We start from the raw sequence: 20515 nt of genomic DNA, 5'->3' as shown, positions 1-20515 counted from the left end.
CCTAAGGGGCGTGTAGCTCTCACATAATCTCCATGCCCTCCTCTTCCACAGGCTCAAGATATATATAAAGTAAACACTCTGGCTTCCTGCTAAATTACTTAGCCAAACCTCTAGACTCCCCAAGTTGACACAATGTTTCAACCATAACACTGACCCTCCACACTTTTAATCTATGTTGTGAGAGACTAAGTAATACATATTGTGAGAGTACAGTAGGAGACCAGGTGCACCCCCATAATCCCAACACTCGGGAGGCTGAGGCAGGAGGCTCACTGTGAATTCCAGGCCATCCTAGACTACAAAGTGAGTTCAAGGCCAGCCTGAATGGCATAGTGAAACCCTACTTCAAAAAAAAAAAAAAAAAAAAAAAAAAAAAAGAGCACAGTAGGAGAAACTGATTTTTTCCCTATATCCTCAGAAAGTAAATTTGGCTTAAAAAAATAAAAAAGGAAAAGAAAGGACAAAAGAGAAAAGAAAAGAAAAGGGACAATTGCAAAAAATAAAAATCACCCAACCAAATATGGGCAAAGAATCTGATAGGCATTTCCCCAAATAAGATTTTTTTTAAAAAAAAAGCCATTAAACATGTGCAAAGATCTTCAGTCAGATTAATCATCAGGAAAACTCATCCAAACCATAATTAGATACACCTTCATCCACCAGCGTAGCTAATATTTAAAAGACAGTAAATGCTGGCGAGGATACAGAGCAACTGGAGCTCTCTTACATTTAGTGGGGTTGTAAAATAGTGCCAGCACTTCACAAAATAGTCCAGCAACTCCTCAAATTGCTAAACATAAAGGCACCATATGGCCCAGCAGGGTCATATGAAAAGACGTGTCCACACAAAATCTTGATAGACAAATATTCACAGAAGCAATACTCAGAATGAGCAAAAAGGAGAAACAACCAAAACGCCCATTTACTGATGAATAGATAAGTATGGCAAAGGCAGACAAGAGAATATTATTTGGCCATGGAAAGGATGAAGCGGTGATCCACGCTCCTGTGTAGATAAGCCCTGAGATTACGTCAAGTAAGAGAAGCCAGACACAGAAAGCCACATGGATGCGATTCCCTGATACAGAAGCTCCAAACCAGGAAGTCCACAGACACAGGGCTGAGTCAGTGGTTGCCTAAGGCGGGAGTGGCTGGGGTGGGCAGGGGGGTGCAGGGCGTGGGGGTTGAAGAGCGACTGGCTCCATTTTTCTCATAGAGGTGCTAAAAATATTTAAAAATTAATTATGACCACACTGGCACTATCCCATGAATATTCTTTTTATAAAACAATGGACTTGCACGCTTTCAACACTTTTTCAAAAGGAAAAAGAAAGAAAGCAGGGTAAGAGAGAGGATAGGGAGGAAGCCTGCTTCAGGGAGAAGACACAGCACGTCCAAGGACACAGAAGAGAAAACAAAGCCACCCTGAGAATGAGGAGTGTCCTGTGATTTTGATAAACTAACGCACGTGATGAAATGGGCAGATGCAGCTGGGAAGGCAGACGGCTGGGTCACCACCGCATAAACAGAGCTTAGCTGGGCGTGTTCTACAGGTTGAACAATCTAATCCAAAAATCCAAAACCGCTCCAAAATCACAAACTTTCTGAGTGCTACCCACATGATGTTCCAAGTAGGAAACTCATACCCAGCGTTACGTGATGGGTCATAGTAAAAACATAGGTGCACTAAAAATATTTTTTAAATTACCATCAGGATGTCTGTGTAAAGTGTACATGAAACATAAATGAATTTTATGTTTAGATTGGGGGTCCTAGCTGGGCATGGTGGCACACGCCTGTAATCCCAGCACTTGGGAGGCTGAAGTGGGAGGATGGTCTTGAGTTTGAGACCAGCCTGAGCTACAGAGTGAGCTCAAGGCCAGCCTGAACTGCATAGCAAGACCTTGTCTCAAAAAAGATTAAAAAAAAAAAAAAAATTGATTGTGGTCCTGTCCTCAAGATAGTTCATTATCTACCCAAAAATATTTCAAAATCTGAAACACTCCTTGGTCCCAAATATTTTGGATAAGGGGCACTCAGCCTATTGTAAAGGTGGTGAAAAACCTACAAAAAGCCTTAAATGGGACAGTTCTGTGATCAAACTGGCTACAAAATCATTGCAATATAACTACAGACAATGAACATCACTAGGGGAGACCCTCCTGTCCACAGGGCCACAGCAGTGACCTGGGCAGCAGAAGCCAAGCTAGAGGGTTGTGGGAGATGCCAGCTGGTGGTGGCACCACCTCCAACTCAGAGCTCCAGGACACTGGCCCAGGACTTGACTTGGGGTGTCACAGCACAACACTCCTGGGCTAGAGGGGTAGCTCAGTGCTTACCTAACGTGTACAGGGTCCTGGGTTCAATCCCCAGAACTGGGAGCCGGGGGAGTTTCCATGCTTCCCTTGAAGCAAACTTTCCTTTGCTCCAGGAATAGGCAATGGACAAACAAGAATGCTTAAGTCCTTCTAAAGCCTCCTGAACTCCGCTTCTCTCAGTAAACGGCCTTTTCCTCATGACAGGAGGCCACGTGCAGGAGTGTGCACCACGCCAAAGGCCCAACAGACCCAGGTACAAAGCAATGATTAAGACTAATTAGTCCATCCCCCGCGGCAGCAGCTTCACTTGCTTTCACCAGGAGGATCTGTGTGTACCCTGAAACCTCCAAGAAGTAGTTGACAGTCTTACAACTCCAAGGGATATGCCAGGACCCGCAGCACCGCTGGGAGAGGGTCTGGAGCGCAGGTCTGGCCCACGCTGGACCTCCTGAACTCAGAATCTACATTTCATGAGAGGGCCAGAGGACGGTGTCTTGACCACAGGCTGCACCAAGAAGACGGTCCTGCAGAATGACCTCACAGGGGCTGTGGAGCTGCGTCTCTCCTACTGCAGCAGCCCCTCAACGGAAGCCGCCCATTAACAGGCGGGTCTCAGCATCCAACTTTGCCCGATCACCAGGGCATGTGGAAATACATAAACTCCATTTACAGGGTGTATACAAGGTGTCAGGCTTTTCCCCCATTTTTCCTGGCCTTCACGGACACCCTATAAAACTCAGAAATACTCTGCAGCTTGCCTGGAGTTGCACAAGCTCAGGGCCTGAGCTGGGATTCAAAGGCAGAGCAGCCTCCCTCTTGCCCTGTGCTCTGCTGTCCACTCTAGGGAGGTTCTACCCCATCCTTGACTGTGACCCGAACAGTTCACATCAGGGGTAGCAGCAGGCCTCCCATCCAGCCCACAGACCTAACCACACAATGCACCCAGCACCCCCTCGGACCTGATAAACCATCTCCAGGTACGCGGCCACATCCCTTCTACAAGCCTTTCTAAACACCGTGGATATCTGGCAAGACTACCCCAGGCTCTTGCTATCGTGGTTCATACTCAGTCCACGTCCTGTGCCTGCCTTCTCACGTCACACCACACCGCCACATAGCCCTGCTACTGGCTGAATCCCACATTTTCTCCATAACCAGGCTCCTGGCCCATACCCAGTAAAGCCTTCCTGAGTCCCACCTATACCCTGTGGTCAGTCACCACCATACCTCTTCCTCAAGTTAGATATGTTCAAAGACAGTGATAGACACCTGTAATCCTAGTTACGCTGGAGGCTGAGGGAGGAGGCTCACAAGTTCAAGGCCAACCTGGGCAACTCTGTGAGACCTTGTCTCAAAATGACATTACAAGAGGACTACGGATAAGGCTCAGTGGTGGAGCACTTGCCTAGTGTACACAAAAGTGCTCTGAGTGGCAAGGGATATAGCTCAGCGGTACAGCACCTGCCTGGCAAGTGCGAGGCTGTGAGTTTGATTCCTGGTACCAAAAAATGCTCTGGGCTCAATCTCCAATATGACAGACAGATAGATAGACAGATGGATAGATAGACAGATAGATAAACTTAAAGAGAAGTCTATCTAATTCCAAAGTTTGTGTTCTTTAGATGACCTTGCATAAACTCATATAATCCACTTAAAATCTAAATCCAATCTAATTCTAGGATTTAACATGTCTTGCAGACAAACTTAGAAACCCTCCAGAGTACCCACGTCTTGCTCCTCAAATCGTGGCCCAAGGTCCAGCTACAGCAGAGTTGGGAGGTTGCTGGAAACGTAGAGTCACTGTAGTGTAAGATGAAATACAGTGACACGCTAGAATACAGGCGGCGCTAACTCTGGAAGTGGGGAACAGTGGGGAATACAGGCGGAAGTGGGGCCAGTCTTGCGGGGCTGAGCCTGAAGGTGAGGAATCTGATTCTAACTCCACATAGACAGTGTCAGGATTGAACTGGATCAGCCAGGGGTGGTAGCGTATGGCTGTTATCCCAGCCATTCAGGAGGCTGAATCAAGATCTCAAGTTTGGGGCTGGGGATTTAGCTCAGCGGCACAGCGCCTGCCTGGCAAGCATAAGGTCGTGAGTTCAATTCCCGGTACTGGAAAAAAAACAAAAAAAACCCCAAAATTCTCAAGTTTAAGGTTAGCCTGGGCAACTTAGCAAGACCCTGTCTCATAAAATTTGTGAAGGGTGTGCAGGGTAGAGACGTAGCTCACTGGTAGACCACTTGCTTAGCATGTGCAAGCTCTTGGGTTCCATCTCCAGCAGTGTAAATAAACTGAATTGGATTGTAAGAAACCAAGCTGATGTCTGCTGGAGACTCCTTGTAGGGCTGTACAGGAGTGGAGAGACATGCGTTTCCCCTCAGACTCAGGCTCCATGCTAAACGTACTAAATCAGAATCCACATTTTCAAGACAGCACCAGGTGCTCTGCATGCCTAGTCATACTGGAAAAGTGCTGCACTAATGCCATGCACAGTAACGCTGTACATAGCTTCTGATGTGCCTGCACCAAGAGACAAGCCCCTGGCGTCCAGATCCTTCTTTATAATATGAAAATTCTAGTGGTGGGGTGTAGGTCAGCAGCAGAGCACCTTCCTAACATCCGCAAGACACTGGATTCAATCCCCACTGTCCTGGAAAAAAATTAAACTGAATCCTAGATTAGATTTCATTTTAGCATGTGTATCCCTAACTGTCAAGGATCCAATGTGGCTGAATCTTTCCCTCCAAGCACAACAAATGTTTGCAGCTATTTATCAATAAAATACTTGATCAATGACAACAGCAGACCTGAGCTAAATTTAAAGGTAAGTTTTCCTATTTCTGTTCCTAAATTATATTACAAATCAAAAACAAATGCCTCAATGACTCTCTTCCATGAGCCGCTGCTAAAATAAGGATCCTCTCTCGAGATTAAATTAGGACAAGGACTCGTGTCTGTAGAATTTTTAAAATAGCATCTCTGAAGAATTTTTACAACTTACTTAGGTTTTCTATTGACTAATCCTGGAGTTTTCTGTGCACCCAACAAGCAAATGAGAAGGAGGAATGGAGTATCTGAGAAAGAGCGAAGGACCCTAGATGCCCAGATGGACTTTCATCACGATAGACTCAGTGAGTCTTAAAGTCTTTGAAAGATGTCACCTGTCAGCTGCCCAAGAGCAGCGGTGGCGAACCTATGGCACACATACCGCAGCAGGCTGTTTCTATCACGGAAAGCTCTAAAAGGTTTGCCATCACTGCCCTTGAGCGACGGACAGCAAACTTCCGAAGTCTCCCCAAGGAAGTCTTTCACCTCTAATCTCGGTTCCCTGCCCTGCTATCTCTGCTTAGCCTTGTGGAAAGCATGGCACATAGTAGGTGCTAAAATAAAAATTGAAACTTGCTGGTTTTGTTGAAGCCAATGTTGCAACAGGTGTACTTACTGTACAGAAAAAAGATCATAGGGAGTCTGGAATCAGGAAATGACTACTTTTGTTCAGAGAGCATAGGCTCACATGTGTGATGGCATACGCCTATACCATCAGCACTCTGAGAAGCTAAGTCAGCACTGCAGCTTCAGGGCCAACCTGAGTAATTTAGCTACTTAGTGAGACTCTGGGGGCTGGGGATATAGCTCAGCAGCACAGTGCCTGCCTGGCAAGTGTGAGGTCCTGAGTTCGATTCCTAGTTTCAAAAAAAAAAAAAAAAAGTGAGACTCTATCTCAGTATTTTAAAAAAGTATCCAGGATGGTGGCTCACACTTATAATCTCAGCACCCTGGAGGTTGGGTCAGGGGGACCTCTGGGAGTTTAAAGCCAGGCTGAGCTACACAGTGAATTCAAGGCCACCCTGAATTATAAGACCCTGTCTAAAAAACCCAAAATAGTAATAATAATAATAAATTAAGAAGGGTTGGGAATATAGTTCAGTATGAAGATCTTGAGTTCAACTCTCAGTACCAGGAAAAAGAAAGTATAAATTAAGAATCTATCCATCTGTGGTGGCTCACATCTGTAATCCCCATAGCTGGGAAGCTGAGGCAGGAGGATTGCTGTGAGTTCGAGGCCAGCCTGGGCTACATCTCGAGTTGAAGGCAGCCTGGACTGCATAGTGAGACCCTGTCTCAAAAAGACAAAAAAGAGAAAAGAAGAAGAAGAATCTATTAGCATACCAAGCAGTGGATTACATGCCAGAATAGCTTGTGAGAGAGAAAAAACTACAGAGGAAAAAGCACCCATAAAAATCTGACAATTTGAAATCTGAGTCTATAAAACAAGCAGACAGATTAATAGGAAAAAGGAAAATGTTTTAATATGCAAGCACACAGGAGTCATGCTCAAAAAAAAGAGGGCCAGATGGTTGAAAGTTAAAGAACTTTCTTCACAAGAAGGAAGCAGGGGCTACATACAATTTTATTTTATTGTGAAGTTCTGAGCATTGAAGCCAGGGGCTCATGCATGCTTGGCAAGTGTGCTGTCACTGCGCCGGGGATACAGCTCAGCGGCACAAGCGCCTGCCTGGCAAGCCAAGGTCCCGAGTTCGATTCCCAATACAAAAAAAAAAAAAAAGTGCGCTACCACTGAACTATGCTCCCAGCCTTTTTAAAATTTTGAGACAGGATCACACTAAATTGACAAGACTGGCCTTGAATTTGCAATCTTCCTGTCTCAGCCTCCTGAGCAGCTGGGGTTACAGGTATGTACCACCACACTCAGCTCACAGGCAGTTTTAGAGGAAAAGCAAATGGTTTTCCAGGGAGTCTGAACAACATTTTGAGACAAAGTTCACCTGTGCTCCGGGTATGGCATGAACTCTAGTCTTCCTTCTCCCAAATTACTCTGGAGAAGCGAACCTTTGGTGATCAGGGCATGCCTTGGTTACTTCCTCATCCCTCAGACACAATTCCTGACACCCACAAATTACAGGAGGAAAGGTTTATTTTAGCTCACAATTTGTAGAGGTTTCAGCCCATAGTCGGTTGGCCTCAAGGCAGGGTGGCACGGCAGGGGGGCACGCAGAGGACGCTTGCCCATGGCATGGTAGGGAGGAGGCAGAGAGTGGGATCAAAGGAAGAGGGCGGGAGACAGACCCTTCCAGGCCACACCCGTGATCCCCTCCGCCAACTGGGCTTCACTCCAGCATCGCATTTAGCTATAAACTCATCCGCAGACTGATCCGCCGATAATCAGGCCCCGTTGCCCAATCACCTCCCCAAAGCCCCATCCGTGCGCACGCGAGGCTTCCAGGGGACAGCTAGCTGTAAACAGCAACACGGAGCACCAGAGAACGCCACCGCCTGAGTTTCCGGAGAGGACAGGGTGACAGTCAAGTTGGGGGTGAAGGCCAAAGAGCCTTGATTCTCCTTTAGTTCAAGGTGCACAGAAGGCCGAAGCATGGTGCTTCAGGGTATGGCTTTCTGCGCTCAACAACACTGATCTGAAAGAACGAGCCAGCCTGTGGCTCTCGGGGGCTGGGGCTCCTGCTGAGGGCCACCCTGGTCTAATTGCTTGTGGCATCAACAGCATATGCGAGCTTGTCAGACATGCAAAACCCAAGCCCTATGCCATGGCTGAGTCCAAAAAAATCTAAGGAGCCAGGTTTGGTGGCACATGCCTGTAATCCCAGCATTCTGGGAGGCTGAGGCAGGAGGACTACAAGTTCAAGCCCAGTCTGGGCAACAAAGCAATTCAGCAATATCTCACCTCAAAATAATAAAGGGGTGGGGATATAGCTTAGTACAAAGGCCTTGGACTCAATTCTAGTACCAGAGACACAGACAGAGAGACAGACAGAATATTCAGGTAAGAAACATCACAGAAACACTAAATTCAGTTTAAGAGACACTGCTGAAGACAAGCACATGGTACATGCCAATAATCCCAGCTACTTGGAAGCCAAAGGCAGAGGGTCACAAAGACAGCCTGACAACTTAGTGAGACCTTGTCTCACAATACAGTTTTTAGATACATTATGCACAGGTACAAATTCCCTATAATGAATGTTATTACTACGTATATCTAAAATGTACCAATGAAAGTAATTTTTAAACATACAATGTTTTAAAAAGCTAGGATTGTAACTCAGTGGCAGAGTACTGGCCTTGCATATACAAAGCCCTGGGTTCAATGCCCAGCACATGGGGAAAAATAAGGGAACCTAGGTTGTTTTAACGTCTGAGATTTGGGCTTCTTATTAGAGTGGCACATCCTCACCCATCCTGATCGACACTGCACACCCCCCCAAGCACCCCCAAGCACCCACCACTTCCAGAATGCTTGTTATGCGTATTGAGAACTGCTCAAAGGCAGCCCAAACAGAGGGTTGGCCCTATTTTTTTTAACCCTGAACAGTGCTAACTCAATAATCCTCTCCTCTACCAAACTTTACTCCCACAGTCATCTTACTTTGCTTCCCTCCATTTTTTTCCATACCCCCAGATTTCCTCACATCCTTATGCGTTTATCTCACTGAGCCATATGCTTTCTGGTAAGCTTCCGTAAGTCCTTTCTACAATAAAGTGACAGACAGTCACACGCGCAGATACACCAAACTTGGCTTTAGATAAATTCTGGCCTTTTCCAAAAAAGTCAAATCCACACCTCCAAAAAACAAAGATTTGTTCTTACTGGGGATACTTAAAAGAACGTGCCCTGGGGCCAGCACATATTCCTGCAACCTGTTCTGTCCACACAAGGACCCTCTAGGAAGGAACAGGGCACACAGTCCCTGCTTTACACAAGCAGTTCACTGCCGGAGGACAGCAACTTTGCCTTATCGGAACAAGTCAGCACTACGCTGACTCCATGAAAATACGTAGCACTACTGACCAATATTTTTATTTTTAAAATTCAGCTTCCATACAGTTTTTGAGCCCTTTGCATGCCCATTCTTCGCTAAAACAGATGACCCCAATTCCTCCTGGTGAGCATTTAGGGTGTGGCCCATCTTGCACTACGAGAAGCAGTGCTGCACCAGGTACTGTAAGGTTCATAGCTTGACTATCAGAGGTTCCCGAGTCAAAATTCCTAGAAGTGGAATTGCTATGCCAGAGGTATATATGTTCTTAGGACTTCTAAGTAACATGGAATCTACTTCGTATGAACTATCAATACCCATTCTTTCTCTTGTTTTTTTTTTTTACATTTTTTTAAAGCTATCCTTTTCATTAAGTTTGCAATTATTTAATTACTTGTGAGAAGGATTATGTTGATGCCTTTTATTATAAAGTTTCTATCCAAATACTTTGCTCATTCTCTTGCCAGTGTGTTCCTCTGTGGTTTTTATTTGGGGGCTTGGGGATTAAAAAATAATTTATGAGCCATGTGTGGTGGTACATGCCGGTAATCCCAGCATTCTAGGAGGCTGAGGCAGACGGATTGAAAGCTTAAACCCAGCCTGGGCAACTTAGCAGGACCCTGTCTCAAAATAAAACATAAAAAGGGGAAGAATATTGTTCAGTGCAAAGGTCCTGGGTTCAGTCTCCAATACTGGGGAAAAACAAACCTCCTGAGATGCAGGATGTGGATCAGTGGAATAGCACTTCGCTGACACATGAGACGCCGTGAGTATAGCTCCCTGCACTGTTTAGGGGGGGAAAATGAGTAAAAATTAACTTACACCTTAGTGAGGTGGCACATATGTATAGTCTCAGCTACTTGGGAGGCTGAGACAGGAAGATCACAAGATGGAGGTCCCCCCAGGCAACTTAATGCCTGAGACTCTGTCTCAAAATAAAAAAATAGCCAGGCGTGGTGGCATACGCCTGTAATCCCAGCAGTTGGGAGGCTGAGGCAGGAAGATCATTGAGAGTTCAAGGCCAGCCTGGGCTACAAAGTGAGCTCAAGGCCAGCCTGAACTGCATAGTGAGACCCTGTCTTAAAAAGATAAATAAATAAATAAATAAAAATTAAAAAATTAAAAAGTGCAGAAGACGTAGCTCAGTGGTACAGCACCATTGCATTCAATCTCTGGGACAAAAAAAAAAAAACCTTATAAAGGCACTTCTGCATCAAGGACATTAACTTTCTCCCAATTATGAAATCTTTGCCTCATCCTTTACGGAAGCGTTCTCCAGCAGCGGAATGAAGGAGTGACAGATAGGGACCACACAACAAGGGAGAGTATACAGCAGCTGACCTGCCAGGGGTGAGATCCCTGCATCAGTGCGCCAGGAAGACCTTTTGACTCCACCTGCAAAAGTCACTGCAAACCCACCCCGTCTCCCCACCTCCACTTCCACTCCCTGCTCCGAGCTTCCTCCCTCGGCTCCTTGCGTCTCTCCGCATCCTTCTCAAGTCTGCCCTCCACCGTGCAGTCTGGACAAGCTTTCTCGAACAAACCGGTCAAACCAAACCCCTTCCACCAGGTCCAAGCCCTTGGCCCTGCCACTGCTGCACTGCGCCCCCGGCTCTGGTGTCAGCGGGTCCTTCTCCTACACATCTCCAGCTTATGCTGCCCTTGCTCACCATTCTGCCTGCCCCCAAACCCTCCTGTTTCCTCTAACACAGGCTTATGGTGATGCTCTCCCACATTGGCTTACGTGCACTTGTCGTCCCCTCACCCCTGAATTATGTCCCCCCAAATGTGCTCAGGCTGGTGCACTGCAGCACTCAGGGGTGTGGTATTATCACCTCCTTAGAGAAACTCCTTGACTGACCTACTTGGATCCCCCCCATTCACCATCAGACCCCCCACTCTATCACAGCACCTATTTTTTTGGCCTCATGGCACTCTGAAATTAACTTTTTGCTAACTGACTATCTCCCCAACTAGAAGAATGAGAAGATGAGCCTGCTTCTCTTCTTCTGTTTGTTTATTTATGTATTTATTTACTGTAGTACTGGGGATTGAACTCAGGGTCTTTGCATTGAGCTACAATTACATCCCCCATCCTTTTTTATTTTTTATTTTGAGACAGGGTCTTCAAAATCGCTCAGGCTAGTTAGCTGGGCGTGGTGGCGCACGCCTGTAATTCCAGCACTCAGGAGGCTGAGGCAGGAGGATTGTTGTGAGTTCGAGACCAGCCTGGGCTACAAAGTGAGCTCAAGGCCAGTGGTACAGCACCACTGCATTCAATCTCTGGGACAAAAGAAAAAAAACTTATAAAGGCACTTCTGCATCAAGGACATTAACTTTTTCCCAATTATGAAACCTTTGCCTCATCATACTGAGATCTTGTCTCAAAAAAAAAACATCACTCAGGCTGGGCCTGACCTTAGAATGCTCCTGCCTCAGCCTCCCAAAAAGCCAAGATTCCAGGTGTGCTCCACTATATACAGTTTCACCTTCTTCTTTTCTGTGTTTTCTTATCTTGCCTCCCACACTTCAAACAAGTGCTTCATAACCTGCCTCCGGCATTCCAGGGGTGAGTGATGAATGAATGAATGAATGAATGAATGAATGAATGAGTCACCAATATTTAACCAGGTAATGGCAAAAAACATTCGGCCTATGAGCTAGAAATGGTTTTTATGTTATTAAACAATTGAAAAAAAATCAAAAGGATATCTCATAATACATGAAGAAAACTACAAATTCAAACTTCAGTGTCTAGCTGGGCATAATGGCACACGCCTGTAATCCCAGGACTTGGGAGGCTGAGGCAGAAGAATCCTTTCAAGTTCGAGACCAATCTGCGCTACAAAGGGAGCGCAAGGCCAGCCTGAATTGCATAATGAGACCCTGTCTCAAAAAGACAAAAAAAAACCTTCAGTGTCTAAAAAGTAAAGCCTGGGGCTGGGGATTTAGCTCAGCAGCACAGCGCCTGCCTGGCAAGCACGAGGTCTCGATTTCCGGTACCAGAAAAAAAATAAATAAATAAAAAATAAAGAAAATAAAGCCTGTTTTAATTTATTTGCTTTTCTGTTATAGGGGATGGAATTCAGGTCCTTGCACATGCTAGGTAAGTGCTTGACCACTGAACTACATCCCAAGTCCTTTTATTTTTTTATTGTTATTGTTATTTGCAATAACGTCTCACTGTGTTGCCCAGGGTGACTTTGAACTTGTGGCCCTTCAGCTTCCTGAATGACTGGGATTGCAAGTGTGCACCATCGCGCCTGGTTCCGCTTGTCTCTAGTGCTAGAAACAGAGCACAAGCCAGGCAAGCGCTCTATCAGTGCTGTGCAGGTCGTAGCTGGCGGTCAGGCCGGCCCTTGATTTTAGGCCTCCAGTGGGGGCACAGTACGTCATCCTCTTGGCAGGAAGTATGGCAGAGCAAAATGACTCACCTCACAATCAGGAGGTAACAGAGAAAAGGAAGAGGCTCAGGTCCCACCATCCTCTTCGGGGCAGAGCCCCAGTGCCCTAGGCTCCACCTCTGAAAGTTTCCACCATCTCCCCACCAGCACCTGCACCATGCTGGGGACCAAACCCTTACCACACAAGCCTTTGTGGAACAATGAAGATACAAATAAAGTTTTATTGGAACACAAACAAGCTCACTGGCTTCAGTACTATCCTATGGCAGTCTCTAGGCCACAGCAGTGGAGTTGAGCTGTTGTGACAGCACATATGAGGTGCCTTCCCCACCTCTCGCTGCCCCGGGCACACTAGATCCCAGGGAGGCAGCTTTAACTTGATTTTGCATCCTGGCCTACAAATCCTAAACTGCTTCTTGGCCTTGCACTGGGTTTGCCAATGCAAGTTAAGGGGAGGAGGCTTTGCGATATCTTCCAGGAACAATGGCCAAGCCTGGCTAACTAACAAATAGGAGGGGAAAGATAAGAGAAGGAAAGATGCCAAGTGTCTTGGTAGACAGACAGAGGTGACAATCACTAAGGTTGAAGGGTGGAGGTAGAAGGCAGTGAAAAGAGGACAAAGATTATGACATTCGTTTTGTCTTTGGATTTGTTTTTTTTTGCAGTCCTGGCGATTTAACCCAGGGAGCACTGAGCTACACCTCCAGCCCTGTTTATTATTTTGAGACAGGCTCTCATTATGTTGCCCAGGCTGGCCTTGAACTTGTGATCCTCCTGTCCCAGCCTCCTGAGTAGCTGGGATCACAGGTATGTGCCACCATGTCTGGCTATCAACATAGTTCTGACAGGTGAAATGGTGAGTGGCTGGGAGTATCAGCATACCAGTTTGCAGCTTGAAAAGAGAAGCAGAAACGGTTAACTAGGAAGTTATACAAATAAAGTAAGTGTCAGATGGCAGACCAAGGAGGTACCGAATGTGGAAGTGCGTGGACTCTGTAACTGTGCTAGGGATATAGCTGAGCTGTATACTGTGAGCTTAGCAGGCGTAAGGCTCCGGGTTCAATCCATGGCACAAAACAACAACAGCAGGGCGTGGTGGCACACACCTGTAATTCCAGCACTCAGGAGGCTGAGGCAGGAGGATCGTTGTGAGTTCGAGACCAGCCTGGGCTACAAAGCGAGCTCACGGCCAGCCTGAACTACCCGGCAAGACCCCGTCTCAAAAAAAAAAAAAAAAAAAAAAAAAAAAATTAAAAAGACAAAAAATAAATAAATAAAATAAACAACATCAGCAACAGCAACAAATTCCACATGAATTTCTCATAATTCATACATTCATCGTGTCACCTTCACAATGTCACCCCATGCTCTGGTCTGCCAAAGGAATCCCAGATGCACCTACCAGCCACCATTTCTGCTTCTCACTGTAGGTATAAACAGTACCACAGAAGCTTCACCATAGCAGGAAGAAAAGAATCCAGTAATTTTGCAATTAAGTACCGGGGAATCAATCCTGACATTCTGTTAGAAAGCTTGTCATGTGTTGCCTCGCTGCTGTGAGTAATAAGGGAGCGAGCTGCAAGAACAGTGTTCCCTGGGGTGGCCCGATAATAGTCATAATATTTTAAATGCATACGAGACCTCCTGGTTTACTAAACACTTCCTTTCACCAACAAGGTGAGGACCAGCGTAGTCCACTATGCCATCAGATACACGCTGGGCCTTTTCTGCTTAGAAGAATACAAGAAGGTCAGCATCCCAATTGTGTCTCTAGGTAGAAATGGATGTCGGGGATTGACACAGTGGCTAACAGATGTCAGGGATTCCCGCCGACTTGTTGCTAAGGGAACTTTTGTGAAGATGCCCTGAGTGCACTGCATCCAGAAGCCCTGCCCACTGCTCTAAAGTCCTGTGGAGCGGCCACTTGACCAGGCCAGCACACAGTGTGGAGACGGCAGTGGCTCCTGCTGGGAAATGGCAGATAGGCAGATTTCCAAATGGCCACAGGTAGATTTCCAAACTGCAGGAGCTACCGATGCAGGCCACAGCCTTCAAATCAAAGGGCAGAATGACTTAGGAAAGATGGCATAATTTCAGTCCCAATTACACATCCGGAGCCACAGGCCTAATTACAGCTTCTGTGAACAGAGTCAATGTCTGAAAAATATTGGTGAGAGGGTCAAGGTCACATCCATTTTAGTTGATTTTCATGTTACAGGCAACAAAGGCTCTCTATTAAAATCAGTTTGGGTACTACACCAAGCATTTAGTAAACGTCAGGCAGCTCAGATACGCTATGTCTATGAATCCTCAGAGCCCTGACCCAAAAATGCTGGTTTATGGCAATGGCTTGGTGGACAGGCAAATCTGATTTCAGATTCCAGCAGCATATTAATTGCATAGTCTCTATAAAGAAACCCGTGGAGACTTAAAAAAAAAAAAAGGAATTCTCCAACACTGGCAACAGAGAAACCAAACAGAACAGCCAAGTCTCCTGCATGCTGTCTCCCTCTGGAGGCTCCCTCTCTCATCAGCCCGGCCTGAAACCCCCTGGCTCCCCTCTAATGGATCATCTGTTCCGTGTGTCTCATCCCTACCCTCTGAGGCAGCCAGTCTGCAAAGTGGCCCTCAAGGAACCAAGCTTCCGGTGTCTCCATAGCTGTACCCACCTCCCTTCCCCACTGCCTCTGCGCTGGTGCCGTGACTCACAACAGAATATGCAGCAGCACTGTGCCAGCCCAGGGTCTAAGCCTAAGAAGGCCCGGCAATTTGTGCCTTTGTGTTCTTGGGGAGGCAGTCACCCTGTGAGAGCTCCAACCACCCACCCGGTCAAGGAGGAAGGTCATGTGCAAAAGGACCCAGAGGAAGACATGGCACACGGAGACCCAGGCCACACGGAAGAGCACCGAGGCACAGACAGGTGAAGGAGGTAAGCACTCTGGAGGTCCTGCCCAGCACAGCCACCTGGACTCCAGCTGCAGCCCCCATCTAATTACAACTAACAACTAATAACAACCCAGACGGACCACCGGCACTGTTCAGCTGAGCCCCACCAACCTACAGAACTGTGTGACGTAAGTTCCGGGCTGACTTGTTACTTAGCAATAGATAAAACATCATTCCCGAATAATGACTGCCTCTCACAGTCACTCCTGGGAAACTCCTGCAGCACGATCACAGGGCCCCAAAATGAGACACAAGCGGGGAGAGGCAGAGATGGAGTTCAGAGGTGATCTTCTGCATCCCTGCCAGGTCCACTAGCAACGCGGAGCCATATTATGTTAACACCTGCATTAGTCTAGTTTGTGTTGCTATAACAGAATACACAGACTGGATAATTTAGAAAAGAAGCTTATTTCTTATAGACCTGGAGGCCACCCAGTCCGATGTTGAAGTACCTGTACCTGGGGAGGCTCTTCCAGCTGCACTATCCATGGCAGAAGTCAGAAGAGCAAGAGAGCAAGCATGCAAACTCTGTGTCAGGCCCTTTTGTAATTAGCGTTAATCCAGTCCCAAAGGTGAAGCCTTCAGGACCCAAACACCTCCGAACACTGCTGCTCTAGAACCGAGTTTCCAACACATGCCTTCTGTGGAACGCTTTCTAATTCCAGCAGTACCTGGGAGGTCTGGACCTTCCAGCCAAATCATGAATACTAAGAACAGTACCCAGTTAAAGGAAACCTGTGTTGTGTTTGTATTCCAATCTATCACCCCTCCAAAATTATTGCCCAAGAACTCTGGGAGTTTTTGCAGATGTCCATCTCACACCGTCCTCTAGACCCCTAATTTCCTCTCTACAGTCAAAGTAAGAAGAAGCACAAGGAATTCCGGGGCCCAGGTCAGCCATCCGGCCGTGGGGCCTGACCAGCCACAAGACTTTTTCTAGGACCACGTCTAACTCTCCAAGCTCCCCTGGATGGAGATACAGACTCTTTCCCCTACCCACCTTCCACAGGAGCTGTTTCTACACCCTGGCAGAAATCTCCCCACATATGGGGACTCCAGGTCTATGCAGGTGATCAGAGGCCTGGCTTGGGACTAGCTAATGTGCTCCTCAGTCTCCAGCTCTGGTCTCAGGTCCCTTCATTGGCTCAGCTTCTCCTTTACTGTGTCTTCCAAGAGATATGAGAATTTCTGTTCTTCTCCTTCTTCACAGCTAAAGATTCTTCTAGCTGCTCTTACTTAAGTGCTTTCATATCCCACAGCCAGCTATGGGTCGTGGCTGTTAGACCTTCTTATGGTTTGGAGCACATGAGTCCTGCAAAGCCCCACACGGTCAAAGGCTTAGTCACCAGCCTGTGGTGCTACTAGGAGGTGATGAAGGCTGTAAGAGGCGGGCCTACAGAAGGAAGTTAGATCACTGGTAGCATGTCCTTGAGAGGTGTTAGGACTCTGGCCCCTTCTTGTGTCTTTCTCTTTGCTTCCTGGGCCACCATGAGATGAACAGTTTTGTCCTACTATGCCCTCTCCATCATCATGTTCTGCTTCACCCCAGACCCAAAAGCAATGAAGCCAAGTGACATTGGAGTACAACCTCTGAAACCATTAGCCCACACCCACCCTTCCTTCTTTGAAGTTGTTTATCTCCGGTATTTCGTCACAGCAATTGAAAGCTAACTAACCCAAGCCTCATTCCTTTTCTGTAGGTAGCTGGTTCCTCTGAAGGTTTGCACCACACTCTGAATAGCCAGGACCCCCATGGCCAGACTCCTTAGGCCTAACGGGACCCATCATACATGCCTGCTTGGGCTGAGGTTTTCCCGGAGTCCACTTTCTGGAAGTCAGGTATGTGCTGCACCATTTTGCTAATTTCTTGGAGTCTGGACCAAAGAGATTTCCCAGTGATAGGCCTTCGATTAAGATGGCCTGGCCTTATGGGTTGGCTAGCCCCTGAAGAGGACCTAAAAGCTCTCTCAGAGCTGGCTCCCTACTTCCCTTCATGGTGGCATCTGCCATGGAGCCCCTCTTCGATCCCCTCTCCATCTGAACAAGAAATAAGTCCTTGGAGAGGGTCCGCTTTGCACATGCTCTTGTCAATGTCTCATACCTCTCCACCAAGATGGGGCTTCCTGGTTGGACTCCTTCCACCAATGGAGTAGGGAGCAGGCTGAAGAAGCCATTCCCACCTATCCCTGCCCTAGAAGACTGCTGTGGCCCACGTTTGACCTTGTTTCCCTAGCAGCTCCCCTAGCCTCCTGAACTCCACGTCCCCAGAAAGCTTGAGGCCAGGCACCTCATTGGCTGACATCCCATGGGGTTCACACTTCCCCTATCTCCGGCCCCTGCTCCACCCTCCTGGCTTCTGTGCTAACTCCTGCCTTGAGGAGCCCTGTCCAGGCTCCTCCAATCTCAGAATTCTATGTGCAATGGCAGCCCTTCCCACCAACCACTCCCTTCAGAGTTCTGCCTTCTCCGACTAACCAAGTCCATCTCTGAGGACCCACCCCATCTCATGGGACTCGCATACCCTTTGTCTATATGCAGCCCTCAGCCTTAAGAATGAGTTTGCTCAGGTATGAGATGCCCAGATGTCAAGAACCTGATCCACAATCCTATGTTGAAATCACATCTGACTGGGTCCTGCAGAATCCCATTCAGTGCTGAGACTATGCGCTCAGGTGCACCTCTGCCTTCACCTAGGGGAAACCCAGCAGCCCACCATACAGTCAAACTTCAGGGTTAGTGGCCCAGACAGTCCACTCTGCCCCCAGCTATAGCTGCCCTCCCTTCGAGAGCCTTGTAGCCTCCCCTCAGGGAAGCTGTCCCCTACACTGACCTCAGGGGCTGCGCTACATAGATTCCTTCATTGGCCTTTCAGCACCATTGAGCCTGGGCAATCGCGTTCCAGAGAGGCATAAAGGACAATAGAACTGTTAACCCGATATGCAAGCATGACTCCTTGAGCCCAGACTCAGTTCGCTTGTCTATATAATGAGGACAGCACCACTCCTTGCACAGGGGAGCTGTTGATAACGTTTATATCATCATAGTGAGGTGCTCAACAAACAGATGCCCTTCTCCGTGGGACTGCCCACACATGGGCACTTCTGTGGCAACTTGCCACTTGGGAGTGTTCTGAAAGGTCACTGGACACACCCAGGTGTGTCCCAGCTGATAACTCTGCCTTGTCCCCCTGGGCCTGGTCTACCTTCCCTCCCTCATCCCAAGGAAAAGCCATAGGGCCACTCCATTCTTAGGAACACCTCACCTAGCCTCACTCCCACCCAAAACGACAGAGCAGGCTGTGTCCAGCGAGGGACACTCCTTGCCCAACAGACACCCACCAGCCAAATGTCCACATCAGTACTTTTTGGGAAAATGTGGCCACCAGAACTCCCAAAATATGTGTCTCTCCCAGGGCTTCTGAGCTAGAAGCTGCAGGGCTCCAGATCTTCCTGTGGGAAGCAGTACACTTGCTTTCTTTTTCCTCTAAATGTCAGGAAAGCCTGGGAAAAGCCAGGGAACACACCTGAGCCTTTCCTGCAGGCCCAGCTGCTCAAAACACAGAAGCAAGAAGAGTTCCTGTTAGTGGCCCAGGAGAGGTCATTCTGGCCTTTCCTTAGCAGCCTGTAAACTTTGCTCAAATGCTACTGATCCATTTGGAGGGAGTTTGTTGTTTTGCTCTGGACCTGCAAGAAACACAATGTGCCTCTAGGAGGCCAGCACTATTTTTGATGATGTCCACACAGGCTACCCCTTCTGCAAACTCACCCTATAATTACTTCACCCCCCAGCCCTCCTACCTTAAGCCTGCCATGGAGCGTTTTCATTCAAAATTTGCTACTTTGCTCCTTGTGAACTAGGTCGGGTAAAATCATAACTACATTCAATCTGCCCACGACTTGGGCAGGGTTTTTACCAGAATGCTTAATTGAAAGTAACTGTTAATTTAGTCTTCCCAATAATCCTGGGTCGGGCAGCCTTTTACTTAAGGGAGTCCTGTAAAGTCACCTACCCCAACAAACACACACACACACACACACACACACACACACCCCACACAAAGGACTTTAGAAACTTCGGATCTCATTCAGTCTGTGACAGTGAGGCCTCCCAATTGTCACCCGGACAATAAACAGCCAGCTGACTTGGCTCAGCAGGTTCTATGCAGCTTTGGGGCCACGCCAGAACCCTAGAACAAGCTACGTTCAGGTTCCGAGCCCATGGGAGGGGGCTCGGGCCGGTGCTGTCGCAACCCTGGATTCAGCCTGCTGATGGGGCTCAGGCTGGTGCCCAGCAAAGCTCAGCTGATCAGCAAGTGGGCGGCCCAGAGGCGGCCAGGCAGCCCGACCCCAGGCAGCACGGCCGTGCACGGGTCAAGAGGCTCCGGGCTGGAGAAGCGGGGCTGCAGCGTCCTGATCCTCCATGCATCTTTTCAAGACCATCGGACGGACTCTGGCAGCCCTTGGCAGCCCGGGCCACTGCCTGCACCGCGCCCGCCGCTCCAGAACTCACACTGGCAACAAGTTCTCGCTTCCTCTGCGCCGCCACGATGTGCTCCGGGGGCCGGCGCGAGGGGAGCGCTCTCGGCGAGTCCGCGCTGCCCGCGCCTCGAGGGGCTCCCGCCGCCTTGGTCCCCTCCGAGACTGGAAAGGTCGGACTGGCAGAGGCTGCCCCCGGAGCGCCCCTCAGACAGGGACGGCCGCGCCTCCCGCGGGTGGCAACAGGTACGTCCGCGCCACGAGCCCCGCACGCCGGGGTCTCCCCGCCCCGGCCCCCCGGCCCCTCACCTCCAGCAACTGCACGTAGCTTGCCGGGAACCAACCGCGTAGCCCGTCCTCCTTCTCGCCTTCCCACCAGCCGCCGTCCGGGACCTGCAGCAGCGTGATCAGCTCGCCCGCGGCGAAGCGGAGCCCCTGGCCGTGCCGCTCCCCGGAGAAGGGGTACAGGGTCCGGCAGCGGGCGCCGGACATGGCCTTCGCGCCCGTGCTCACAGCGCAGCCTGCATCCCTGCCGAGCCCGGCGGGCTGGGCAACGGCTCCGCGGGGTCCCCGGCGC

General features: G+C 48.4%; 1 protein-coding gene across 3 annotated transcripts in view; it reads right to left on the bottom strand.

The window, feature by feature from the left end:
- Nucleotides 1-20515, bottom strand: part of Gas7 (growth arrest-specific 7) — a gene marked incomplete at its 5' end in the record, with an annotated part of 244231 nt that extends 223716 nt beyond the window's left edge. For all 3 annotated transcript variants that reach the window (XR_263351.2, XR_263350.2, XM_005399366.2), the window contains 1 exon segment: nt 20248-20515. Coding sequence is in view for 1 of the 3 variants with exons in the window: in XM_005399366.2 (XP_005399423.1) it covers nt 20248-20430 (183 nt within the window).

The sequence above is a fragment of the Chinchilla lanigera genome, unplaced genomic scaffold, assembly GCF_000276665.1.
Source record: "Chinchilla lanigera isolate Chin_1 unplaced genomic scaffold, ChiLan1.0 scaffold00066, whole genome shotgun sequence".
Taxonomy (NCBI): Eukaryota; Metazoa; Chordata; class Mammalia; order Rodentia; family Chinchillidae; genus Chinchilla; species Chinchilla lanigera.
Note: the sequence above shows the minus strand (reverse complement) of the source record. Positions and strands in the feature narration are given on the sequence as shown.